Here is a 21062-nt window from a genome sequence, read left to right on the forward strand (position 1 = left end):
TTGTTGCCCCAATTTATGAAATAATTGGATGTGACAGACTGAAATGATACATTGATTCTTCTCTACATGAGATGTTTTCCTTTATTTGGCTGGGGATCTTATTAGATTCAATCAGGTCTAGAGCTGATCTTTTCTCTTTGATTTTCTCTCTCTTTCTATTTCTCTTTGATTTTTGTTCAGTAATCTTTTCAAGAAAGCACTCATGTATATTTGTGTATATGTATGGAAACCGCCAAACAAAAATTTGCAAGGTGTTGGTTTGTTCTTTCTCTGCATGTCAGTGTATCTGTGTCCATCTTACCTTCTGGCATCTCCATCCTACGGACAGGTGGCGCCCTTGTCATATTTCAAGGTTATAATGAAGAGAAACACTCAGAGGAGGGCGAGAAAACTCGTATTTAATTCAACAGAATGAAATTATACAACCAGTGATTAAAGTCTGAAGTCCCACAAAGGCATGTCTGTCTCTTTGGGAAAACATGTTGTGCTTGTTTTACACACTCAGTTCATGTGGAAGTCTAAACATTTCAATTTCTTCTGATAAATGTGGGGTTTGGAAGTGGGATGTTTCATTCAGTCCACTCAAAAAAAACATTATAATTCATATCTCAAATTCCTGTTTGCTAGAAGCTCACAAAGCATAAGAAGAGCCATCAATTCCTACCTAAATGACACAGTCTCTTCATGTGCTCTTCCTGACCAGAAATTGAACGCTGTATTGCCCTCTGTGCACGAGAGGTAATCATGAAATTACACGTAGTACTGTATTATCACAGTCGTCATCAACACCACACGTCATGGATCAGTCATCATCTAAAGATGATCTGGGCAACATTTGTGAAGGATTAAAGAGTTAAAAGCCAAGCATCATCATGAAGCTGGATATATATATATATGTATGTATACTGGTTTTAACAGTACAAGACACTGACAAAAATAAAGGTTCAAATGATTAGAAGACTCACTATGTATTATACATCTGTGCATGGCAGGTGAATTAATGAAGAAAGAAACAGTCTGGGATTTCTTTGTCCTTCTCTGTCTCTGTTGGGGCGATTAGCGAACAGAGTGGAAGCTGGCTCTGCATGCAAGAACTCTCATATTGTTTGTGTCGAATGAAAAAGAGATCAAATAAATATACGAACGGAGGAAAGACGAGGTGTCGCCACCCTTTTAATCAGTGGACGTCTCTCAGTATCCTGAAGAATAAAGCCAATAGTTCCTTTTTTTTCGAGTTCCTTGATTCATGTCTTGGTGAAGTTCACAAACCTGCAGACGAGACTGAGAGATGACCCTTAAGTGTCGCACACAACAAGAGAGGAGCTTATTGTGATTCCCCTGGATTCTCTTCCTCCTCCTCGTTGAGTGAGTGAAACATGAGCTGATCACCATCTAGAAGTCCATGGACATAGAGCGCTGCTGCGGGTCGATTATGGTGGCGCTGTTACGAGAGGCGTTACTACGGATACTGAGGGTTCCGCAGGCTCCTGCCATCCCAGCACCAATTCCTCCGGTGATGCCACTCGGCCCTGCCATACTCATCCCCCCTGCCATTGCCATTCCTCCAGTTATCCCCACTGCTCCTCCGATCCCGCCTCCTGCGATCCCAGATGCTCCTCCTCCCATCGCCACTCCACCCGTGGCTCCTCCGACAGCTCCTCCCGCTCCACGACCGTAAAGCTCACACGGGATCTCCTCGGTGACACGGTCCTCAATGACCTGCTGGTCGCATTCGTGAGTCTGCGAGTGCTGCTTGTAGCCGTAGCAGCTCTTCTTGTAGCTGCCCGCGGCGTTGAAAGTCTTCATGGGCGGTGGCTTGGAGAAGTCGTTGTGGTAAGACAGCTCCATGGAGCTGAGGGTGGTGCGGCTGTGCTTCATGCTGCCACCGCCAGAGGCCATGGAGCCTTGCGAGCCGCAGTGGTGCTCGTGGACACACCGGGACATGGTGGAGGAGCGGCGCAACTTGTGGAAGCTATCCATCTCCTCAGACAGATCAGCTAAATCGGATGATACTTCCTTGTCACGCAGAGAGAAGAGCTCATAGTGGGGCGGGTCAAACACCTCCTGGAAGCCGGCCTTGTTGAAAACACCAGGCCGGCGAGCTACAACCTTGAAAAGGAATAAAGCAATGAGACCCTTTTCTCGACACAGTGCTTACAATTTATTTTTTCAACATCCATTCATATACCTCACATCATTGGTGCAGCTGGTGTTTTGCTGAGGAACAGCCATGATTTGAAATGGCACTGCACTAATTAGTGGATAATCAAAAATAAACAAGCGCAAACGTAGCATTGCCAGTTTCTCTGGAGGATGAAGAGTGAGGATGAAGGGAAAGGTCTGCAAGACAGTGGTGAGGACAGCCATGATGGACGGCTTAGAGACAGTGGTGAGGACAGCCATGATGGACGGCTTAGAGACAGTGGTGAGGACAGCCATGATGGACGGCTTAGAGACAGTGGTGAGAACAGCCATGATGGATGGCTTAGAGACAGTGGTGAGGACAGCCATGATGGACGGCTTAGAGACAGTGGTGAGGACAGCCATGATGGACGGCTTAGAGACAGTGGTGAGGACAGCCATGATGGACGGCTTAGAGACAGTGGCTCTGAGGAGAAGACAGGAGGTGGAGCTAGAAGTGGAGGAGATGAAGATGCTGAGGATGGAACTGTCAGGGAACAGGGCTGGAGGTCGACCCAGGAGAAGATACATGGACGTAGTGAGGGAGGACATGAGAGTGGCTGGTGTTGGGGAGGACGATGCAAAGGACAGGGTGAAGTGGAGAACGTTGATTTGCTGTGGCAACCCCTCACGGGACACCGAAATGGACGAGCAGCAAAAAAGGAGTCGACCTCTTGGCATTACGGGAAATCACATTTTGAAGTAAAAATAGATGAAAGCTTTGCTAAAATCCTATACTGTATTACTCCTGATATGTAATATAATGGTGTGTTTCCTCTGTGTCTCCAGAGCTACACTATAATGTGGTACTATCTCACCATCACTTATAATTACTTGTCTTTTCTTCTCTGCCTTCCTGCTGCACAAAAGGTCAGCCAAGAAAGGATGAGTTACCTTTTTCCGTGGCTGCTTCATCTGGACCAAGATGGAGATGATAAGAAGAACAAGAACTATGCCTGATGAGATACCAATGACAGTGCCATGGGTCTTAGTGATCTGATGAAAAAGCCCCGTAGAACGCTTCTCTGTAGGGGATTGGGGGGCAAGGAAGGAGGAAAGAATAAGAACAGTAAAGAACATTACAGAAAATGGGCAAACCCCTCTTTAAGCACAATAACCTCAACCGTGAGAATTGAGTTGGCAGAAAAGATGATAATTACCTTTGCAGTGGTTTTCATCCCACGGGTAGACGCAATTCTGAACACCATTGCACACCAAGGAGTTGTTAATACACATGTTGCTGTGGCAGAAGAAGGTATTGGCTGAGCAGGGGGCTGCGGGCCAGACACAACACACACACACAACACACACACACACACACACACACACACACACACACAAAGAAAGAAAAAAGATTTGTTTTAAAGAGCAGAGCAAAATATGACTTCATTTTGGAATTCATATTCTGGAAGCTCATCTGTTGGTATCAACAATAAAGCAATAATACAAATGAAAAAGAAAATGCATACTTTCGCTGTGAAAATCAGTCGAGGCATTTAATAAAATATCTAATGTTCCTTTAGTGGCATAACGGAGACAGTCCACAGAAAGGCATGATATTCTGCAGACATCCGGGGGGTGATGAGCTAGCTCTTTGCTTAGCTGTAGCCTTCATGGCATGTCATAACAGTTAAAAGGGGAGGAATACCGGTACGTGGAAAAATATCTTGGAAACACTCCTACTTGTCGAGTGTTTCCAAGATATTTGAAAAAAAATCTTGAACAAGGAAAAGACTATCAGAAATCTTTGGAGACTCATTTCATCTTCCAGGACTTTCATCTAATATTATAGATGCTAGAGTTTACCAAAATAACAAATTAGTACAATTATGATATGAAAATCAGAAAACCGCCCCCCCCCCCGTGACGCGCTGGCGATACATCCGGGGTGTGCCCCGCCCCTCGCGGGTAGCAAGCTGGGATAGGATCCAGCAAAAAGCGGGAGAAGATGAGTGAATGAAATCAGAAAGCCAGTTCATGGCTCAAATCTCACTCCCTACCTTGAGAACAGCAATCAAGCAGTCTGTTGTGTTTGTTCATCCTGTCGCCCGTAGACTATCCATCTTTAGTTTTTGAAACAGTCATTCTTTATCAGAGTCGAAACAGACTCCAGCTGCTCCACTTGCTTCACTCTTTTCCAGGCTCCACCGAGATGATGCTCGGAACCACGTCACCTTTCCCTGCATGCCTCCTCTGCCTCGGGCTTTGACAGATGGACATTTAAATGTGTGTTGGAGTCGATCTATCCTCCGCTAAGGCTGCAGATGGCCGTTATTCCCCTGGCACTGTCATCACATCCAAACCAATTACGATTCTCACGCCTTCAAAATGTATCCTCGCACGGGACGTTGACATCGCTCCTCCCTCTTACCTCCACACGCACACACCCAAATGATGTCTGAATGCATGCACTGTGCATGTCTGAGGGTGTGCGTGTGTTTAGTACAGTCTGATTCGACGGGTCAGAAGATTCAAGCACATCAAGGATGGCGGAGTACAAAAGGCAAAACTCATCTTGCTCTGAGAGCGACAAAGATTCAGAGCTCCCTCTGACGTCCAAGAAAACTTCCAGTTATCCTAGAGACTTCAGACTCCGCTGAGATGAACTGTGTGATCAGAATTAATGAGGATTTAAATGGTCTTAGGGACTCTTAGAATAAAATAAAAAAACACGCATACTGAATTTAAAAGGCCATTAAGTTCTTAGTGCAATGGTTATGGGCTTGCTGATGAAAAACAACATTAACATTCAAACAAGGTTTGGGAAGCCTGCAGGAGAACGTGCCAATTAATATCTCAGTCTATTCATGCATTTAATCAAAATATTACAGTATTTATTGCATGGCAATTCCTGCTACTTTATGTGGAAACTTTAAAAGTGACTGTTCCTTGCTTCATAAGCGACGAAGCTTCACGTATAATTACTTCCAGTACTCGGCTCTTCTTTTCATCAGAGTGAATGCATTCCTCTTGGTAGGCTTTATTAAGCATCATGCTGTGACATGCATAGCAATACATTATTTGATGCTTTCAGTTATTTACAAAACGCAGGAGTGCGTAAGCGTAATTGGTTTTCTCATATCTGTGCTTTAAACACGAACAGCGTAATTGGTATTCCTTGCTGAAATAACATTTAATTGTTTTAGCGACTGCTGCTGTGGACCTGGATCTAGGACCTGGATCAGTTTCTACGTGCGGCCGATTAACAATGTGACTGATAAAGTAAAGCAATGACACAGAGTGCCTTTTGTTCAATTCCATAACAGAGGGTAACTCAGCCATCACGGGAAGAGGAAACTGGAGAGGATTTTTGTCTTTCTGTGACCTCTAAATACACTCAAGCTGCAACAAGGACATGGAATCGTAACTCATTATAAAACATAACGCTGGCCTTTACCCTCATGAAGGTCAATTTTGGAATCCTAGGAAGGAGCAAATCAGATAAACAAAGCTGAAAGTTAATCTGTTTAAAACAACAGCGGCAATGAAGAATTGTTGCCATTAAGAGGGGACAATTAAAGATGACAGCAATACAGTAGCATAAAAAAATGGACTAAATGCCACCATGTTAAGACATAAAAACACAATTTAACATTAGCGGAACCAGAAAATCTAAAAGAGTTCAGGCCAAATTCAGATCGGTACTCACGATCAACAAACGAGGTGAAGAGGATGCGGAACCGGCTGAGTCGGCTCTTCTCGTCGGCCCACATTCGCACGACTCCCACGCCGTTATCCAGCATGACATCATTGGCCACCGTACTACAGAACTTGGCCTTGAGGTTTTCGATGGCACTGCTGCCGTCATACACGGCCACAAAATTCTTCTTGCACTCATTAGAGTGTTCCATCTGGTACTCCATGAAGCGCAGGTATATCTGCAGACACACACACAGAATGGACCAGAATCCTCAACTCATGCTAATCAGACACGTTCCTCTTTATGAGCACAAACAGATGGAGAATAAACTTTACCTTGGCAAAGTAAATGCAATGCATTTAAAAATGTTCAGTCACAGATCATTAATAGAATGTGTTTGAGTGGCCCTTCTCAGCTCATTAAACCGTACGTCTCCATTACACCATTTCATAGAAAAGAAAGCAAAAAATAAAACCCATAGTAGGAATGAATAATGGATTCATGTCACCATTTACTTCCACCTTTGCTTCACCAACTGTTTTGACTCTGCCGGAGGAGCATCACAGCGGTGACTGCGCACCTGTCCACCAGAGGTCCTCAGCGAGCTCTTGTCTCTATGGAAGACCATCCTCCCCAGAAACCCGCCAGCGCAGCTGCTTGTCATTTGCATGTGCATTATAATATTATTTTAGATTGAATCAAAAAAAGTAATTTCAACATACATTTATTTAAATTGCGTAAATAATTGCAATCAGCAGTGCTTAGCAACAGGGGTGTGAAAACGTCAATAACATGTGAACACGCTAACACACGGGGCACCGATAACCAAGCGGCACAGAGAGCTGTGTGCGTGCTGCTCTGTTCCTTCTGCTTGGTTGAGCTGATATCTGGATGGGGAAGTCAGTGCAGCTGCTGAATCCAGATCATAATCACCTCGGCCTCACACGGCGATACGAAGAACCAATGACCTGTCAGAATGTGTGTGTGTGTGTGTGTGGCGGTCTGAATGATTGGATTTGTGCATCATGCATGCATGTTTATGTGTATGCATGTCATTATTTTGTATTTGTGGTTGTATATATATTTTGAATAGTACATCAAGTAGAGTTATACAGTATTATGCAATCTGTGGCGCATTTGAACATTTAAACTAAACTAAAAGCGATGACTTTGTGTCTGCATCAGTGTCCTGCATTCTGGTCGGTGCGTAGCATAGCAACATGCTAATGAGGATCGTACAGAAACATCAGGTTTATAAATGCATTCGTCTGCATTGCTTCTCGGTGGATTTGCTCCACTCATTACCGCAACCACGATCGCTGGACAATATTTCATGACATGCATTCATATAAAACATCAAAATCAAGGAAACCGCTGACACTAGCTTCCACGTCAGAATGCTATCTTGTTAGATTTCTGCAGCAAGATTATTTCCCAAAGCCATGTGGGTTTCACGAGGAGATGCTTTGACCTGACAGATCGATGCATCTGAGGCTTTTCGGTTTCGAGTGGGAGACAAACCCTTGCACTTGTGTAGTGAAACGTTTGCTGTTACACTGAGACAAGAAGACAAATGAGAAAACACTGTCAGACTGCAGCTATGATGCTCAAGTCTTGTGACACTGCCTGTGTTACAGGCGGGGCTCTGCATCTGCCTGCCTACCATGCCCTTCGTCATGACCGGCCCCTAACGCCCCCCCCCCCCTTTGCTGCACAGCTGAGCCTCTTCATCAAAAGGCCCCGCAGTATGTAAGACCTGCTTTCGCAACCGCTCATTGCCAGACCTTTATTCCACTCTCACTGCTACAACAGCCGTCGCTAGATTCTACGTTTTTACGCTCCCTCTTTGCTTAGTGCTCAGAACCTGCCCGTCACGGCCTCAGACCCACCTGAGTAGTTTGTTCCCCACCTGCCCATCACTTCTTCTTGTTGATAGTAATAAACTGTTTAACATGATCTTTGGAATCAGGTTAAACACCTTAACGAATCACAAGGACGTACGGCAAAATATTCCAGCATAATCAATGAGGAAACTGCATTAGAATGTCATTGAGAACATGATTAATTTGCAAATATCCCTAAAATAGATGAACAAAGTCTTTGACATGTAATATTTAAAAAATAATTTTCAATATTAGACAACCAAACTGGATGATAGACCAAAATCGAAGCTACATTAAATTCTTAATGAATTCAAAAAGAAGAAGAAAGAGGTGATGCATGAACTGGTTACAGTCCCTGCTACTGACCTTGGACCGAGGAGGAGCCCTGATGGTCCAGATACAGTCGAGAGCATCACCGGGCTTCACCCTCTCCTCCTCATCCACCTGACTGGAGCGAATGATTCCGTCCCATCCACTGAATTCAAACTGACAGTCTGTACAAATGGTTAGAAAGAAAAAGTGAGCAATAGGGATCAAAGAGAAGGGAGGTGAAAAGGGGGTCAGACAGAGAAGAAAAAGCAGGAGGGAAATAGGGAAAGGGGTCAGAGGAGAAGAAGCAGAGAGACTGATGAAACATTCATTAAACAAAGTAAAGGATTTAAGATGGATTTCAGAGGGCAGAGGGAATTAGGATAGAGAATGCAGCCTCATGGTAGCACGGGTAGTGCGGTTAGCAGGAGCTAACGCAGCATTGCCAGTTTCTCCCAGATAAATGCAGAGAGTTGCGTCAGGAATGGCATCCGGCGTAAACATTTGCCAAATTTAACATGCAAATAAATATAAATAAGAAAGTCACACCGGATTGGTCGAGGCCCGGGTTAACAAGGACTGCCAGCAGCGTTGTTAACCCACGGGACGCTGCTGGAAATTGGATTATTGTGCGTCGAAGACACGAGGAAGACGGGTGCATCAGGGGGAAGAGGGAATGGAAGAGTTTAGGACTGAGAGTGGGGACTTTGAATGTCGGGACGATGACAGGAAAAGCTAGTTCTGTTCCAAGTTCTGGTGTGACTGAGATGAAGTGGTTCAGAGCAGCCCTGGCAGTGACAGAGTCGTGATTGGAGCAGACCTCAATTGCACCAGGGATCAGCTCTGAGCCCCTTTCTGTTTGCCATGGTGATGGATAGACTAACAGGTGAGGTGAGACAGGAAGCCCCTTTGGAATATGATGTTTGCAGATTAAATTGTGATCTGCAGTGAGAGCAGGGAGCAGGTAGAGGAGAATCTAGAGAAGTGGAGGTCTGCTCTAGAAAAGAGAGGGATGAAGGTGAGCAGGAGTAAAACGGAGTACATGTGTGGAAATAAGAAGGTCCCAGGGGGGACAGTGAAGTTACAAGGAATAGACGTAAAGAAGGTAGAGGACTTCAGGTACCTCGGGTCAACAGTGCAGAGTGATGGAGAGAATGTGGAAAGGAGGTGAAGAATCGTGTGATGCAGGCTGGAACGGGTGGAGGAAGGTATCAGGTGTGCTCTGTGATAGGACGAAGGGACAGGTCTACAAGACAGTGGTGAGGACAGCCATGATGGACGGCTTAGAGACAGTGGCTCTGAGGAGAAGACAGGAGGCGGAGCTAGAAGTGGAGGAGATGAAGATGCTGAGGTTCTCCTTGGGAGGGACCAGGTTGGACAGGATTATAAATGAGACAATAAGAGGGACGGTGAAGGTTAGACGTTTTGGAGACAAGGTCAGAGACCAGACGTTGATGGTTTGGACATGTCCAGAGGAGAGACGGGGACTATATCGGTAGAAGGATGTTGAGGATGGAACTGCCAGGGAACAGGGCTAGAGGACGACCCAGGAGAAGATACATGGACGTAGTGAGGGAGGACATGAGAGTCGCTGGTGTTGTGGAGGACGATGCAAAGGACAGGGTGAAGTGGAGAAGGTTGATTGAAGAATTTAATTGATTTCCTGATGCGACCGCTCACGGGACAAGCCGAAAGTACAATGGTAGTAGGGAATTAGGAGAGAGGACAGACAAAAGCAGAGAGACATGCAGCAAACAGCTGGACAGGTGCACGTTCCTTTACGTGCTTCCATATGAACATAATTGTGTGGAAACATCCTTTAATTGTCTGAATAACTGTGCTTCCCAAGGTGCATTTGCACAGTCAGCTTTGCAAATGCACCTTGGGAAGCTTACTGGAGGCTTCCCAGTGAAAAGAAGCTTTTCAAAAATGATCGAACACGAAACCGGTGAAATACTGATGGGCTTACCCGGGATGGGATTCAGCAGTCCACCCACGTGCAGATGGAAATCAGGGTCTGAAGTGATAAGAATTGGGGGGGGGGGGGGCACGGTACTCTCAGTGCACACAGCAGAAATAAGAAAGCCAAGAACACATAATAAGGCACCATTAAAGCAGGCCAGATGAAGCAGGAAGTGGTCTTCTTAAAGCGAATAATCCATCACTTGATGGGAAATACTGATCTCTTGGAATATTATTCAGGAGGCTTGGATGGTTTGTATTTTTCTGCTGAGGGACAAGACAGTCTATGATGGTTGACCCTCGTCCTTTACTGGTAATCTACCAAAATAAGATGCAGAAATAATTTCATGGAAAGATGGTCTATTTTCTGACACACAAAGGTCAGACACTCCTTTTGCAGAATTTTCCAAAGCAAAAATAATCGATCTGGATCCCACACAAACAGAACCCAAAGCATTTATATATGTAGAAATGAACCTGAAATTATATCTCTGTACCTGCAATAAAGGTATACTTGATGCGGAAGCCAAGACCTTCGAGCTCCTCGTCGCTGGTGAACTTAATCCACATGAAGCGTCCTGTTGATGTAACCAGGCCCGGGTTCTTCCCCCCACAAAAACGATCAATGAGTGGTGAGAACCCGAACGGCCCGTCCCGGATTTCAATGTGATCGAAGCGGCACTCGAACGATGGCTCGATGTAGTAATTCTTGTCAAACGCCAACTGAATCCTTTGCCTCGGGAGAGCTTTTGAGAAAGAAAGAAAGAAAGATTTAAACGGTATAAAATGGAATCTTGCTCCTTCCTGCAGGACAAAATAAAAAAACAAAAACAGGGTAGGATTCTAAAGCACAAATTCAAAGTAGGTTTGGCACTGGAGGAGGTGAAGGGCGCTGAAGTCACCTAAAGCCGTTCTTATAAATGAAATAGGTTGCAGGCCATTGTCAGATGGAGTTCTGTATTCATATGTTTGTCACATCTTAAATCACATCGACATTAGAAAGTGATCGAGCAAAGTTTGGCATCCGGTGTGACGATAATGAAACGAAGTACAGCCATAATGTTCGATGTCTTCTCTGTCCTCTCAGCATCTGCGTCATGAAACCAATTCTAACAAGTTTTCTTTCGCGTTGAAATTGAAACGCTTTGTTGACAATGGATGAGAGGGACGTTTATACTTTAAAAGCAATTCTTAAAATCAGCTCAAGAGCCCGAGGAGTTTTCAAAAAAGATATTGGGACCGATTAAACTGATTAAAAAAGCTAAACACTGCAATTTGACTTAACAAACCACAAACACAAAACTGCAGATAGAGATTGAATATCTGTGCGCACAGATGTGATTAAACGCCGCCTCTAAATCTGTGCCTCCAGAACACTGAAATCACAGGATGAACTTCACCTCAGGACGTGCAGAGTTTGTCTCTTTGCACGCGACAGAGGCCTTTAATTTAACCGGGGCAGTTCACACCTGCCTAATGAGATGAATCATTCTAAAGAAGAAGCCCAGATGTGGCTCTGAATTATCTATCTCTGAATTCAGTGGACGGATCGAGTGGACGTCTTCATCGTGTGTCTGGACCTCCTGCTATGGGCGAGTGTCTCTTTCCCTTCTCACACAGATGCACAAGTGACGGCTAAAGGAAGCGCTGAGCGTACAATCACTGGATCCATGCAGCTGATGGACCGGCCCGACCAACCGCGCCCTACAACAAAGCTACGAGATTAGCACTTACACCAAACATGAGCGTCTCTCCATCTCCATGGGAACGGCACAAAAGGATTCCCGTGAGAATCTGGCTTCTGAATACGATTAGAGCCATTCAGGAACGAATAATAGCAAATGATTGGCTCCAGCTCTCACCGCTCAGACTCACTGTGAGGTGCCTCTGCACACACCAGTGATGGAGTCACAGCTCATTGATCAGCTATAGCGCTGGCCTCGATGTGTCCACCGGGGGAGCCCTTGAGCCACGTGAGAAAAATATATATATGCTCCTCAAAACAGCAAGACAAGGAGCAATCACACATGCTGTGCTGCCATCAAGATCATTACGACACACACAACAATATTCCAGGTCTCATCCCAGTGATGCTTCCTTTATGTCCCATATATGGGCGGCAGCACTGAAGCGTGGACAAGGACACGTGCGATGGGATGCTACGGCACTAAAGCTAAATTGTGTAGCGTATACGTTCATTTGTTTTATGTTTCACACAAGAGCAACGTCTTCTGGCACACCCTCCCCCCCCCCCACCCTGTAGGGGGGGGGGGGGGGGGGGGCTACCACGCAGTGCCACTCCCCATCATTTCTAAAGGGTTATATTTGCGGGTCAAAAGCTGAGGATGGCTCACGCAGAAAATGTCAGGCTGGTCGCCTGCCAGGAAAGAAACAGAAAATCCGACATGGGCGAGGTTTTACGTAACGGCATCCGTCAGGCTGACGACATTCACTGACGACGCGTCGGCTGCTGAGGACCCCGCGTTACCTTCCAGGATGTAAACACACTCTTTGTTGGGCGGGTAGGTGTTGGGGTAGTTTGGGGATGTGAACACCCCCCCATTGATGTTGCGCACCCAAGTGCCGCAGTCGTTCTGGCTGGGGCTCTGGCCGCCATGATTGCTTGGGGAGTCTGAAAGTAGAAGTCAGGAAGAGGCGAAGGAGAATCAGGCAGGGAGTTTTGCAGGATGCTTCTTCCATCCTGACCTCGTCAACAGAAGAGCCATGGAGGAGGCCGGCCTTACCTTTGGTTCTCTGTGCCAGAGCAAAAGCCTCTTCTATCAGACAGAAGAGTATCCACGCTGCAACACAGAGATACGGCGCGTTAGTTACAGGCGACGCAACACGGCATTCGTAGCTCAGTGTTCAACCAGCAAACGGAATAAATGCAGAATAAATGAACACGATGCTCTGCAGAGTTGCCTCTGTGTGATGAAGAGTAAATTACAGATCGCTGCGTCTTTAGTGGAGCAGGCCCCTGGTTCAGCCCGTCTAATCGTGTTTCCGCCTGCGTCGGTTCGTTTGTCTGCCGGTTAGCAACAGAACTCAGAAGGTGAAGGATGAAATCTTCAGGAAATGTTGGGAATCTTACCAGGAACAGTTTCTTAAATTTAGTGGCTGGATTCTAATTCCCTATTGAGGTTTTTGTTAACATTGCAGTTAATAGTGCTTTAAAATGTGTTCCTCAACATTTCGGTTGATTATTGACCGATGTTTATGGAGTTTGACACAGTCATGTAGGGTGAGGAGCGCTACCTTACCACTGAATTCCATTGTGTAGCCACTATGCAAGGACAATAAAGGCGTTCTATTCTATTCTGAATTCCATCTGGATCAGATCCGGATTGCGGACATTATTATCCTAAAAATGGAGGTACACAAGTTACACTTGCATTTCGACCGACTGTCCATTTAATATTAGAGATTTCTAACAAGCGCAGTCTTATAGCTGAGTCAAATCCGCATCAGAGCATGTCAGCGGATTTGTTATAGCCTCTATTTTACCACTGAATTTCATCCGGATTGGATCCGGAATGCGGACACTGTCGCGATCTGGACTTTCCCATTTACTTATAATGGAGGCTTTTTAAATAAAATCACATCTTGTAAAATAAGCATTCAATTCACTCACCAAAAGTCAGGCATAAAGGGGTCAGACATGAACCACCATGCAAAATGTCTTCTGGATCTGATCCAGAATGAGGTCAGGGAAACCCCATTTGTGAGGGTTGCTATGGTGACCTTTGCTGCCCTGCACAGCTGCGGATGCAAGGTTGAACTGAACGAGGCGCACCTGTTACACATCCCGCCTGATCAGCTCAGGTGTTTTCATGGTTAAGGAATCTAAAAATAGATGTAAAAATAAATGTAGGGCTATTATTATTTTTGGTATAAATCTTGGAGGTCCGCCCTCTCCAAGTGCTTTTCTGGTTTAAAATGTGTCGCTGAAACAGGAAAAGATCCACGAGAAAAAAGATAATCATCAGGTATCAAATAGTGGAGACACGTCCTAATACTAGTTTAAACTCAGGATTTAATAACGAAGAAGAAAAGTGACTGTAATTGCCCTTTGAGGAAAATTCAATAATCATAACAAAGTATTCATGAGCAATGCTTGAGAATGCTGCAGAGGCGTTTGGCGATGAAACAAGAGACAGTCAGGAACAGAGAGACGTTAACGGTCCTGCGTTTGGGCACAGACGAGACGCCACACAGACCACCTGCACGCATCATCAGGAGCATTCAGGGTGAATGAAGCGAGTGGAAAACCTCACACAGATACATATTTGCCATTTCAGCACCTAAGTTACAATTTCATTGCTCAAACAGCAATTACTTTCCTGACAATAAATTGATTATTTCAGTTTCAACAGACATAAATCTCAATTTTACACCTAAATTGTGGAATCATTCTCGAAGGAGCCGTGGCAGCTGTCCAAAGGCGTGACATTAAATTTGTGCTTGGAGTGTTTTTTTTTATTTCTTTATTTGGCAGTACTGGCTTATTGCTAAATACTGAGAAGTTGTTTAGCATAGCTTTGTTGATTAGTAGCAGCAGTGGGGAAATTATTCTCATACATTTCATAAAATAACACCAGCGATCCGTATAGAACCAGCCGAAGTCGACGGGACGGAATCGTCAGAGGTCGCCAGGAGGAGAACAATACATCATGAAATCTGGTTTTAGATCATCGACTCCCATCAAAACCACGAGTGTGACCTCCTAATATTTCGTGTCTCTGGGCGCCGCACACACAACGACAGTCCTACGGCGCTCATGACGCCAGACAGTCGGTGAGATACGGTTTATTACGGAGATGTTTGTAGCGAGGCCGACGACGTTTCCTCTCCCGACACTGTCTTTGTCTGCTAAGCACTGTAGACCCGACCCCCCCCCCCCCCCCCCCACTGTGTTCGTAATAGGTTGGCCCACTCACATCGCATTAGCGAGCGAGCATGAGCCTGGCACGCTGCATAATGGCACACATAACGCAAGGATGGAGGACAGAGAGCAAGGGGGGAGTCTAATGAAGAAGAATGCATGGAGCATGCATGTTTGAGTTGACTCGTTTTACATGCACACACACACACACACACACGCAAGGCCTCAGGCTGAGCATTTCCTCGTTTCTTCCATCTCCATTATGTTGAAATGAAGCTTTACAAGCGGGAGGCACATTGAGTGAACAGGAAGGACCAAAAAAACAAGATCCTGAAGGCTCTCCTTGGAGTTTTATAACAGCAACGCAGTCATTTCATCATTTAGAGAGCGAAATGTTTGACTCTAAATGACTGTCGTCATTTCAAAGGTTTTCAGTTGGAAATATTTGTGAAATATTCTGTCTTAAAGAGGCTTTATGCAAAAGATGCTCGACCTGAGAGCAAAGAGCTGCAGTTATAGCGGAGTCACATGTTAGGAAAATTATTTAACATTTCGTGCAGGTCAAACATATTTTTGAACATATTTCACCTCCCAAATGAAATAATGTTGCAGCCATTGCCACCTCAGAATCAGCAACAGCTTGTCTGTTAGTAAAACAAATGGCTGGAGGATGATAATCTGTGAAAAGAAACAAGAATCCTTCCAAATAATTGGGCTACAGTCAAATAAAATGAGCTTCAGCGGGAAGCCGGTTCTCAGGTCGGGCCTGTGAAGCAAGAAGAAGCCCCTCCCACATCCGGCTCGTCTCGGGTTCCCTTAAACTGCTCATTCTAAAGGGGACAGGAGGGAACACTGCAGGCAGCCTCGCGTCATTTCATTTTCAAAACACGTCTTTCTTCGTTAGAAGTCAAGTCAAGGCTGATCTGGTTCCCTTCCAGCTGGGAAGGTTCTCTAAGGAACACGGGGAACAGCTGATGGTTCTCTATGAGAACATTTACACTTTATGGAGTAATGTCAGAACATTACAAATACAAATAACAAAAATACACCTTATACAGATTCCATTATATTTCAAAAGGTGTCATGGTTCATTGGAATTAAAATGGTGGGCGTGTCCCGAAGTCAGGCCACGCCCACGGCTTTTTAAATTAACGAGACAACATAGTATTTAGATCAGATATTGAATGAAATAACATTTAGGGCGCAGATATTTAGATATTTACATGTTTATTCACTGCGGTAAACACCAACAACACCCGCAAAGACGTCGGCGCGGCCGCGCGCGGCGGCGGCGCGCCTCAGGTGTCGGGATCAGCGGCTGGAGCGGGAGTCAATCGAGCGGCAGCGTGCGCGCGCAAAACAGCGGACGTGATTGTCTGTCCGGGAGCTTGAGGAGTTCTCTCCGTCACGGAGGGCGTGAAAAAGTCCATTATTATGGGATAGTATTTGAAACACGTGACCCGTTTTATTTCAAAAGACTGTTTAATAGAGCTGAGGGGAAAAAACGACGGGCTCAGAAATGAACCTCCTCGTGCGCGTCTTTTGGAGCCACATCCCATGTTAGAGAGATAAATGCCTCCGACACGGCGTTCGCGTAAGGGGACATTTGAAGGGGGACATTTGAAGGGGGACATTTATTGGACCTATGTGTATTTCCATTAAACCAAAGCAGCACAGTCAGAACGCGCTGAGGCTGTGCAGAATAAAAGACACCGGAGTCCCCAAAGGAGCAGGAACACCTCTGGTTCTGGTTCTGGTTCTGGTTCTGCTCCTGGTCCATACAGTGGAACAGCTGGCGGCTTCAGGGAGCCGCTTGGAGCCAGGCTAGAGGAGTTCATGCTTTACATTCTGTGGCTTTTCCACCTGAAAATGTCCAATTTGTGTCGGCGGATTATAAATGTGTTTATATCCACGTGCCGATCATGTTTGTATAAAACACATAATTTAATATAAACAGTCAGAGACTAGAGACAAATAAACGAGAGAGAAATAGAGAAAAGTCAGACCGCATCTATCGATCGGTGCTATTTGTCATTTGAACCTCATTTGCCTTTGATGTGTCAAAAATATCCATTCCATGAAAATTCAACATTTGTGCTAGAAAGAGGAAACACGAGGATGATTTCCTCCCGCGGCGTTAGACTCACCTCCGCGCATCGCTCCGACGTGACTCCGACCCAAAAGCACTTTTCTCTCAACGCCCTCCCGTTCGGTCCATTTTCTCTTCTTCACAAGATCCAACTTTCCGGTGACATTAAATCCACGCGGCGGATCCACATCCACGCTGCGTCTCCGTGCAGGTGGGCTGCGGTCTCAGCCACGCGTCACGCAGCTTCCAGTGGGACCAGTGGGGGCTGACTTATAGGGGGGGGGGGGGGACGCATCCAAAAGTCACATCTGGATGATGGAGAGAGCGCTGAGGGGGAAGGGGAGGAAGAGGAGGAAGAAGAGGAGGGTCCACCTGTGTGATCTCCGTCCGTATCTGGAGTGAGAAATGCGCCGAGACGCGTCTCGTTTGAACCGTGGGCGCTGCTTCCATCAATAAGCGGCTTGTCAGAAACGGCGTCAAGCCGCGCACGATGAAGAAAACGCGTTTCCGGTCAGGGTTTCCGAAATAAAACACGACTAAAAATCTGAAAAACGGAACTTATTTTTTGACATCAAACAAATATGGCACCAGTGAAACGTTTTCTAAATGGTCTGAATACACCTCCTTAAAAGTGATGTGAAAGGGAAGAGCAAACATGTTGACTATGACGCGTCTTTGTGACCTTTTTATTGTTTAATGTTGTATTCTATTGTTTTTTTTATCATTATGATCTTTGAGTGCTGCTTTATTATAATTAAGGAAATTATGAATGTAAAAAAAAGAACATCTTTACAGGATTCTGAAGCGGATATATGTGGACGTTAATGGGAACATATCTTATTTATATTTTTGTTTGGTTCCATGCTTTTATTTTTACTGGTACAAAATCTGTTTCCGGCTATGTTCTCTCTCTCTCTCTCTCTCTCTCCCAGAAAACGCACCCACGTTTAGCATCAGCGCTGGTAAATGTTTGCCCTTAAATGCTGAGAGGACAGTCTTATTCTCATCTCGTCGCTGATTGGCTCCTGACGTGCGGCGCTGAACGCCGAGCGGGTTTCAAACGGACCTCCGTATGGGAAAGTGCAGTCGTTTTGATTTCACTGCAACTTCAATCACTTCAGATTTAGTAATAGAACATTAAAGAGCGATTAGGTTTATTGTAAATGCCCCCTGGGTTCTCCGTAGATAAACAAGGACGCTCTTAAGAGATGAGCTTCCGTGGAAGAGGTGCTTTTATGTGCTGAATTATGGGCTTCAGACCGAACGTGCGTCTATTTATTTTTTAAATCTATGAGGGAAGTGGAGAGTGAAGAAGACTAAAAAATACACACATTTATGCGATTCGGTTTATTCAAGCAGGAGAGACCTTTATTATCAACCCATCTAAGGAAGCACATTAGGAGCTTCAACATTCATTTGCAAATCAGATGCACGAAACAAAAATAAATACATCATCAGTTGAAATGAGCTAAAAGTGCTGCTTCTCATGAAATAAACATCTGAACATAGCCCACAGCTCGGCCTGACCAAAAAGACAACACAAGTGTAAACCCCATTTATAACAAGCAGGAGTAAACAGAGCCTCCTCCAGCAGGAGGAGAAACCCTCTCCTGCAGGAGCCTCTGAGCAGCAGCAGGAGGAATGTTGCTGGATGTCAAACAGGAAACTGTTTCCGCACTGCCGTTATGCACTGAAACGACGCTCTCCTAACGTTTGGTGTTCCACAGGATCATTATATTGCACGTGTTCACCTTTTGTTCACTTTGCTTGTGCAGTCACGAAAGCTGATCTGTATAATACAATACAATTCAGGTTAATTTCACAGGTGATCAAGCTTTTCTTTGCAACATCTGACTGAGACAGAGACAGAGACAGAGACAGACAGACCCATAGATGTCTCTCAACAAAACACATTTTTACATTTGCACTTCCCTTCCAGTGAACAAACAGATTTCTTACAACACTTCAGTAATTTGTGGCCGTTTTAATGGAAATCAATAACGCCATTGATAATTAGGCTGCCAAATATAGCCAAGTGGATGAAATCCCGATTAACCCTTTAATAGCGACCTCCAGAAGGGGCTTTCTCTCCATGGCCTTGTAGAAACTCGTGCACTTCTAACATTGGAATGAATTAATGAAAGGGAACATAAATATTTCATGTTTGAACGGAGGACTGAAGAATATCAAACAAAAACATTTTGGGGCAAATGAGGATCTACTTATTGGCCCTTGAAATTAAGCTGAGTGAAAATGTGTGTGTGTCGGGGAGGAAGGAGCGTCAGGGATAATCGAGGAGGACACGGGAGGGCGTTCTCCCATGATGCCCTGCTCACGCATCACATGGCATCAAAATGGAAACGGTGGGCCTCCTGTCTCTTCTCTCGGTCGTCTGCTTTCTGCATCACAAACAAACACAGAGGAGCGATTAGAAACAGAAACTCGTTCTGCTGCACTTAATGCAGAGGACTCGACATCAACGATCAGCCTGTGTGCTGAAGCCCAGTGGAGATGTGTGTGTGTGTGTGTGTGTGTGTGTGCATGTGTGTGTGCAGGTTTACGTGGTAAACAATCATGTCATGATATTTATTGCATGCTGTGTTAAAAAAAAAAACAGTCTGAGTTGTGTAAAAGTCAGACAGCCGATTGTACCGTTCCACATATAATGCGGTTCCTTTCTAAACATGCAGCCAAAGGGAATCTGAAGATTTCACCATCAAGAAGATTCAGAAATTCCAGGATGGATGGATGGAGAAATCCCAAATGAAGATAAAGGGTGAAAAGCAACAATGAACACCTGCGGCCGTCGATCTTTCAGGTGGGACTCAATTCAAATCCGAAATGATTCTATGAAGCATTTTTACTGCATGGGGCTCTGGGAAAACCGTTGGGAGTAAACACAGTTCGTCTCGACACCTGCCAGGTTCACGAGTAACTCCTGTGAAGGTACCATTAGTGTTACAGGTGTGTGTGTGTGTGTGTGTGTGTGCGTGTGTGCGTTGTATCCATCCATCCATCCACAGGTTCAGGACGTCCTGACTCAAACTTCAGCAGTCAGCGTTCTCTCTTCCCAAACTCTGCTTTTACTGTAACCGTCTCAGTGGAGTGACTGTGTGTGAAACGCTACACACGCAAACAAACAAGAAAACAATGGCTTTTCTGCCGACCTCCCGATTCACGAGAACAACACCTGTAACCATGGCAACGATGCCAAGTCAACGATGGCGACGGAAAGTAGACGGAACTGACCTTTGATCGAACTAAAGCTAATCGCTTGACTTAACTGTGGTGAAGATGTACGTGCATCATTTTCAACAAGAGAGGCCAGGCGCCAAAGAATGCAGCCATACACATCTGTGTGTGTGTGTGTGTGTGTGTGTGTGTGAGTGTGTGTGTGTGTGTGTGAATACACTCACCCTAACAGAACAAACGAAACGTGGACATGCAACCTGAAACGTGTGGTTCAGACTGAAGTCGTGTTCTCTCCCATTAGTCAGGGCTGTGTTAAATCATGTGTACGTCCACACACTCACTGATTAAACATGGCCTCATGGGTAGATTTAATTAACCCACGGGTAGATTAGTGGTTTATTAAGACCCTTCGGCTTGTGTATTCACGTAATAATACATAATAATTAAAGAGTTAAAAACGTCTTTGGCAGGAAACAAGTCAAATGGGGTTAAATCTATAATCTGATTCGTAACTACACGAGTGCCGGTTGGTTTAATTAGACGTCTGGTCTGATGGCTCATCTTTTCATGCTCAATTACAGTAGCATTAACTCTTTGAGTGCCAATCATGTCTAAAGAATAAAAATAAAACATGGCAAGACAAGGAATATAATATAAAATCAGCTCAGAATTACATCAAGAGACACGTCTCGGGATCAGGGCTTTACAAAGAGACAATGCGCTGCATTCAGAGCCAACAGTCTATTATCACCATCTGGGCCTGGAGCCACAACGGCAGGTGTGAACGGCCAGAGGCGGCGGCGGCGCTGACAACAACGCACAGAGTGCCATCAAAACACAAGTACCTGCAGGAGAAGGGATGGCGTACGTAAAATGCAGAGTAAAGAGTACAAATTAGACCAAGAATTACACGCTAGCTTCAGC

The 21062-nt window shown here is 45.1% G+C and overlaps 2 protein-coding genes across 2 annotated transcripts in view; both read right to left on the bottom strand.

Annotated features, from left to right (window-relative positions):
- Positions 1–1392: 1392 nt before the first annotated feature.
- LOC137896408 (neuropilin and tolloid-like protein 2) lies at positions 1393–13248 on the bottom strand. The gene is made up of 10 exons (XM_068741811.1): positions 13236–13248; positions 12720–12776; positions 12464–12607; positions 10473–10721; positions 9983–10030; positions 8071–8198; positions 5831–6059; positions 3342–3455; positions 3076–3206; positions 1393–2109 (listed from the first exon to the last, which is right to left on the bottom strand). Exons 1-10 carry the CDS (start codon positions 13246–13248, stop codon positions 1393–1395), a joined length of 1830 nt encoding a protein of 609 aa, XP_068597912.1.
- A 5046-nt stretch (positions 13249–18294) lies between these two features.
- The window catches only part of itfg1 (integrin alpha FG-GAP repeat containing 1), a 109375-nt gene continuing 106607 nt past the window's right edge, over positions 18295–21062 (bottom strand). Inside the window, exon 18 of the mRNA XM_068738971.1 lies at positions 18295–19345. Within this exon, the coding sequence (XP_068595072.1) occupies positions 19286–19345 (60 nt within the window). The 3' untranslated portion in view covers positions 18295–19285. The remainder of the gene's footprint in view (positions 19346–21062) is intronic.

The sequence above is a fragment of the Brachionichthys hirsutus genome, chromosome 1 (assembly GCF_040956055.1).
Source record: "Brachionichthys hirsutus isolate HB-005 chromosome 1, CSIRO-AGI_Bhir_v1, whole genome shotgun sequence".
Lineage (NCBI taxonomy): Eukaryota > Metazoa > Chordata > Actinopteri > Lophiiformes > Brachionichthyidae > Brachionichthys > Brachionichthys hirsutus.

Coding starts and splice junctions, on each gene's coding strand:
- LOC137896408 (XM_068741811.1), bottom strand. Junction 10,031..10,472: donor CAAGTATACCTTTATTGCAG/GTACAGAGATAT, acceptor TTATCACTTCAG/ACCCTGATTTCCATCTGCAC. Junction 3,456..5,830: donor CTTCACCTCGTTTGTTGATC/GTGAGTACCGAT, acceptor TCTGGCCCGCAG/CCCCCTGCTCAGCCAATACC.